Consider the following 6,076-nt stretch of genomic DNA (forward strand, 5'->3'; position numbering starts at 1 on the left):
AGTTTCCGTTTAACTATTGGCTTAATAATTTTAAAGGTTTATGTAGTTAAAATGCCCACATTAACCCCCCCATGTTGTGTAACAAATAAAAATGCTGTTTCCAGTCTGAAGGCTGCTTCAGCTGCTTTAGCTGCTCTGGCTGCGACAGGGCTGACAGCCCATAGGCTGAGAACATGCTTCAGAGGAACTGAGGTCTCTGCCTGTGTTTTTTATTTTCGCAGCTTCCTCATCCCTCTTTCAAGGACCCCCAACTCGACTGGAGCTGGTCTCCGGCATACCCTTATATGTATCACTGGAGGAATAACCAACATTTCTTATTTTCTTGCAAAGGAATAACTGAGTACTTCACAGAACAAAGCAACAGAAGGTGGTATGGCCTGGTCTGGGCTATCATTAAGGTATTGTCCCATGGCTTAATTAGCAGAGTGTTTTCTTTCTTAACGGTAAATAAAGTAAGTGCATCTCATAATCAGTATCTTCAGATTTGTTATGCATTAATGTTTAAAGATCTGAAGTCATTCTTTGATAAAAAGAATTATAAGAACAATTCCAAATTAGTTGATATTCATTTTTGGTAGCTGGCAGCTGCACTGAGGAATATATTTCTCTTTTCAGTGTTTCCATGAAGTGTAATTTAATGGTTTGAGATTAAAGATGATACATCTTTGGAAGATACAGACATCCTTCCAGACCCCTAGAATTATAGTTAGAACAAAACTACAGTTCTGGAGTGGAACATATCACTCTGGTTCTAGAAAAGCATATGTAGGTAGAATAAGCATTTAACATAGTGTACCTCCTCTGTCTTTCATTTTTCATGGGAATCCATGTGTGTGGAGTTCACAACCCAATGACCAGAAAAGTTAAAAACAAAAAAACAAACAAAAAGGAAGTAGGAATAGACAGGGGGGGATATGCTGGCATTGTCTGGAGTGAATGAATCCAAAGCAAATTTCACTGGCAGAACAGAATTTCTAAAAGTCTAGTGATTTTTTTAAGTATTTGTACATACAGTCATGCGCTGCATAACGATGTTTCAGTAAATGACAGACCACATATACAACGGTGGTCCCATAAGATTAAAGTGGAACTGAAAAATTCCTTTTCTATGTTTACATATACAAATACTGCCTACAGTATTCACTACAGTAACATGATGTACAGGTTTGTAGCCTAGGAGCAACAGGCTATACCATATAGCCTAGGTGTGTAGGAAGTTATACCATCCAGGTCTGTGTAAGCACATTCTACGATGTTCATACAATGACAAAATCACCTAATGATGCATTTCTCAGAATGTATCTCCATCCTTACATGTAGCATGACTGTATAAGCTAACATTATCTTCATCAAGGGACCAATTTATAACTAACAGGCCAATTATTTCCTGCCATATATGAAAAAACTCATGGCCCAGCTGATGACAATCACCAGATGTTGATTTCCAGTCTTTTAGTTCACTGAGCAGAATGCTGTCCTATAACCAGAGCTTTGTTAGCATTGAGGGTTTTTTCACAACAAAAACTAGGAAACTAGAGACCCAAAAGGGTATACCCCACCTGAGTCTACACTGCCTAGAGGCCATTAAAGTCACTAGACCTAAACAGCATCCATTCCAAGATATTCTTTGGGAAGACATTGAGGAATTAGAGGGAAGGAAGGCAGAGGGAAGAAGTTAAGAGGATGCCTTGAGCTCAGAAATTCTTAAATGTACACTTCATTTTAAAATTATAAATCTGACTCCAAATTCTACCAGTGTTTAATAGCAACTAACAGAAGAAAAACTTCAACAGTCTCATCCCAACAATTTTGGGTTTGTTTTAATAAGAGTATCAATCTGTAGGTTACTACAGTCACTAAATGAGTAACAAGGAATATAACACAAAAGTATTCACAGTCTTTTGCCAGTTGGCCCATAAAAGACAGTGATGTATGACATACAGGCTGGTATTTGTTAACCATCACAACTATAAATAATGAATGAAATCAACCCAAAACTAAATAAATCAAAAACACTACATGGTTGGCTCCAAATGCAGTCATGATTCACATAGTCCCGAAATTATGTTCCTTAAAACACTTTAATTTTAAAAAAAAAAATATGCCACTTAAGTCCAGCCATTTAAAAGAATTCATGTGTAAAGCATTAATGATCTGCTAAGAGGCTATTCATGATCTGTCAATCATACTATTTTGTCCAAAAGCACCTCCCAAATATCAAAATAATACCCTCACTGTGTGAATGGGCTAGGCTTGGTTGAGGCTGGACATCGGGCCTGGTGGCAACACATGCAACTATTTATTGGTTTTGCTCTATGTGTAATGTATGAATGCCAACAGATACACTCAGCTCTTTGAGCCATCTGGTGTTTAAGCATGTGGCTACAAATAGTGGGTATTTTTAATATAAAAGGGAAAAAAAAGGATCGTGAAACAAGGTAGTAACTGGAAATCTAATAACAGTATTGTTTGTTAAAGTACATGGTTATTATCTGGATGTTGAAAACGGAAACAAGATTTACCATTACCTGGCTGGGGTGTAAGTCCATCTTCTCTCTCAATTTTTGATATTTCTTCCTGGCTAACAGCCAACTGGTCAGGTTCTGTCAGCGCAAGGACTTCTTTTTCATAGTCCAAGCTAGTTTGAACTTTTTTGGAGGTGTCTCTCTGAGAATCATCCTTCTCATTTTTGTTTTTATACTGGATATGGTTGAGGCTATCTATTTGTAGAATTATTAAAATCAAATAAAAATTTACATTTAAAAGTAAAGTTTAAAAAATATCACAGCTAGGTCTTATAAAAAGGAACAAAGTTAATAATGTTAGTTGATTCTTTCAAAAAAATTATCCAGAGCTTACTATACAGCCAGTACTATTCTAGGTGCTGGAGAAACAGCAAGGAACAAGACAAACTAAGTCCTTGCTTCCTGGAGATTCCATTCTAAGTGACAGAGATAGACAATAAAGTAAAAAATAGTGCATTTTCGGTTAAAGAGAACACAACCAAGTTCTTGCGAGTAAAGGGGTGGGGAGGAGAACTACCATAGCAAAAGTTGTCGGGGCCCAACCTCTCAGAGGAGTCCCATTTAAGCTCAGAGCTGTTCCTGACTCTAGGAAGCTTTGCCTCAGGGCCTGGATTCTTAGATTAGATTCTATTAATTTTTTTTTTTTTATTTATAGATTAGATTCTAAATGTAACTGGAAGCCATTAGAGAGTTTTAGGCAAAGGAATAAAAATAAACTAAGTTTTTAAAGGATGACTCTGGCTGCTGTGCATAGAAGGGTCACAATGGGGGGGACTAATATGAAGGCTACTAAGGTGTGGAAGAAAGACGGTGGTGGCTTTTGAATAGCATAGTAGCAATAAAGGTAATGTCGTTGGAATCAACATTTATTTTGAAGGTTACTTGATGGACCGAGTGTGAGAGGTAAGGAAGAGATCAGTGATACTGCCTAAGTTTTTGGCATGATATGGGGAAGATTGGGGAGAGGAAGACTTAAGTTCTAGATGTGGTAGTGGTGCTAATAAGGAATCCTGTTTTGGACATGTTAAGCTTCAGGTACCCATTAGACACCCAGGCAGAGATATCATACAGGCCACTGGATATACCCATTCTGGAATTCAAATGAGAGATATAAATCTGGGTGATATGAAGTGTAAGATGTTAAGTATGAATTACACATGTTAAGAACAGAACACAAGAGAACTGTTACATATTGACAATATTAGCATTCAACATATACAATACCAAATTTTCTCTAATGCTCTAGAGACTGCATTACCAATCTTTACAGTTTGTAATATTCTAATACAGGTATTGCTCCTTTAATTTTTTGGATTCCACCCTTTCTTTAAAGTGTTATATGGAAGGTATTATTTAAAAATTTAGATGAATTAGAATCAATTCTATTTTCAATACTTTTGGGATGCATCCAAATCAGGTTGTAAATCATTATGCCAAACTGTACTAATGTAAATCTAATAATTATCACTTTCACATACAGTATTAGAATATTTATTTCTCTAATCAGACTTTCATATTTACAAAAGGTGGTTTGTTTTGTAAGTTACTTGACAGGCTGCTTATTAAATCCTGGGTCTAAGGACTTTCATTGTTGTTCTTGGTACCACAAAGGAGAAATCATAACTATAAGACCCACGTTAAACTATGATTTTTATTGCTAAATCACTCAACTAAGATACTTAATGTGAACTGACATTATTTTATAGTCACGATATACTTTATTTTTATTGCCTGTAGCAGTTGGGAATTGCATGGGATCACACTAATTCTGACAGGGATATTATATGGAATAAGCTTGTGATTCCAATTTAGTTCATAGACAACAGGTGCCCACATTACAAATATAACCACCCAGATGGCAGACTTGTCAATTTTGGTAGGAGCACCAAGAAGTGAAAGAGGAAAGATTCAGCTACTGATTACATTTTCCTTCAGAACAAAACTAAGACAGAGGAGAGCAAGGCAGGAAGGAAGGAATTGTAATATCACAGTTTATATCTTAGCTGAGTTTTGGCAAACGTGAAATATTCTGAAGAATTAACGTATAATGGAAAATTACACGTGTACAATTATTACAATTGATTTAAAAAAACTGTCAACTTGGCATTTTTCACTACCATAAAAATGTTCTTTAAAATTGGAAACAAAAAGAATACTGATGATCTTTTCTTATGGTTATTAATAACCATCAGAAATTAAACATCAGAAAATGACATATCATGCCATTAAAACATACTTGAGGTACATTTTTATTCCTAACTTTAAAATAATATGTTTTAGAAGAGAATAAACCCATAAAACACCAAACTGGTTCTTAAAAGAAGATCTATAGAGAAATTCTGATGATTTGTCAAGGAAAAAACATGGCACAATGCACACTGACTAGGCAAAGAAAGTACATGGGATTATTTTGCTATTTAAATATAAAAATAGTCTATAATTTCCTTTATAAAAGTATTATCTACAGAGGAAAGACAACAGCAGGTCTGTGACTATAAGGCATATTTGCTACCATAGCAACAAAGCTTCTATTCCTGCCCACTGAATTCACATCCTGCTGACATTAATCAGAAATGTCCATTTGTGCCAAATTAATGCCATATCACAGACGCTTGGGGATATACATTCTTGACAGAACTGGGAACTTTTTACATTCTACAAGGGACAAATTCACAGTTTTCACTATGTGAAGTTCTTACACCAGTTTAAAAGCTAAAGTCAGCGCTGAGTCACACTAACCTTTGACAACAGCAGACTCTAAAAGCACAGGTTATCTGAAGACACCACTGCCAGCCCCTACTTCCACAGTCACCTTCTGTGTACTCACCAGCACTGCCTCGAGGATTCTCACACATTTCACAATATGGTAACACTGCATTATTGATATAGGTGCAGAAACCACACTGCCAGCCCTTTTCAGGAAGGGTTGGGGTGGCTGACTGGGACTTGGCCTCATGGATAACTTCCATGAGCAGAGCTTCGCTTTGCTGGGGCCAGGATGGTGTCTCCATTGGGGGACTGCAGCAGTCATTGGTGGTAACTGATTTCAATCTCTTAGCTTCAGGTTCAAAATCACTTTCAGAATCAATGACATCTCTTGCAGCAATTTTCCTAAGGTCTGATGCAGCTACAGTATTTTTCTCCTGGAATATCCTTGATTCATCACAGGAAGTCGACAACTGTCTTTTTTTAGGATTTGGTAAAAAGAATGATCGGATATCATGCTGCTTTTCTTTTTCGAACTAGGAAAAGCAAACAGTTATCAAATTAAGAAGCAATCTATATGTTCTTCTTAAATGAAAGAGCTTAACAAAATATTTTCATTAACCACATTGCCTTATCCTTTGAAACCATTTTGGAAATGAACTCAATTTATGCTATGACTTTTCATATATACAGATATACAGAATATCATTAATATATCCATATACTTCCTATTTTTAACTTTTTTCTTAACACTTACTTCTTTTTTTTTTTTTTTTTGTCTTTTTCTGTGTCCGGCATCGGATCGCAACCCTCAGTGTCGCCCCCGTACCGGACCGGGACCGGCA

At 36.3% G+C, this 6,076-nt stretch overlaps 1 protein-coding gene across 1 annotated transcript in view; it reads right to left on the reverse strand.

Annotated features, from left to right (window-relative positions):
* ZRANB3 (zinc finger, RAN-binding domain containing 3) overlaps positions 1–6,076 on the reverse strand; it is a 250,551-nt gene that overhangs the window by 28,722 nt on the left and 215,753 nt on the right. The window contains exons 13-14 of the mRNA XM_008583513.1: positions 5,353–5,767; positions 2,529–2,720 (exon numbers count right to left, since the gene is read on the reverse strand). Of these exons, the coding sequence (XP_008581735.1) occupies positions 2,529–2,720; positions 5,353–5,767 (607 nt within the window). The remainder of the gene's footprint in view (positions 1–2,528; positions 2,721–5,352; positions 5,768–6,076) is intronic.

The sequence above is a fragment of the Galeopterus variegatus genome, unplaced genomic scaffold (genome assembly GCF_000696425.1).
Source record: "Galeopterus variegatus unplaced genomic scaffold, G_variegatus-3.0.2 Scaffold98, whole genome shotgun sequence".
Lineage (NCBI taxonomy): Eukaryota > Metazoa > Chordata > Mammalia > Dermoptera > Cynocephalidae > Galeopterus > Galeopterus variegatus.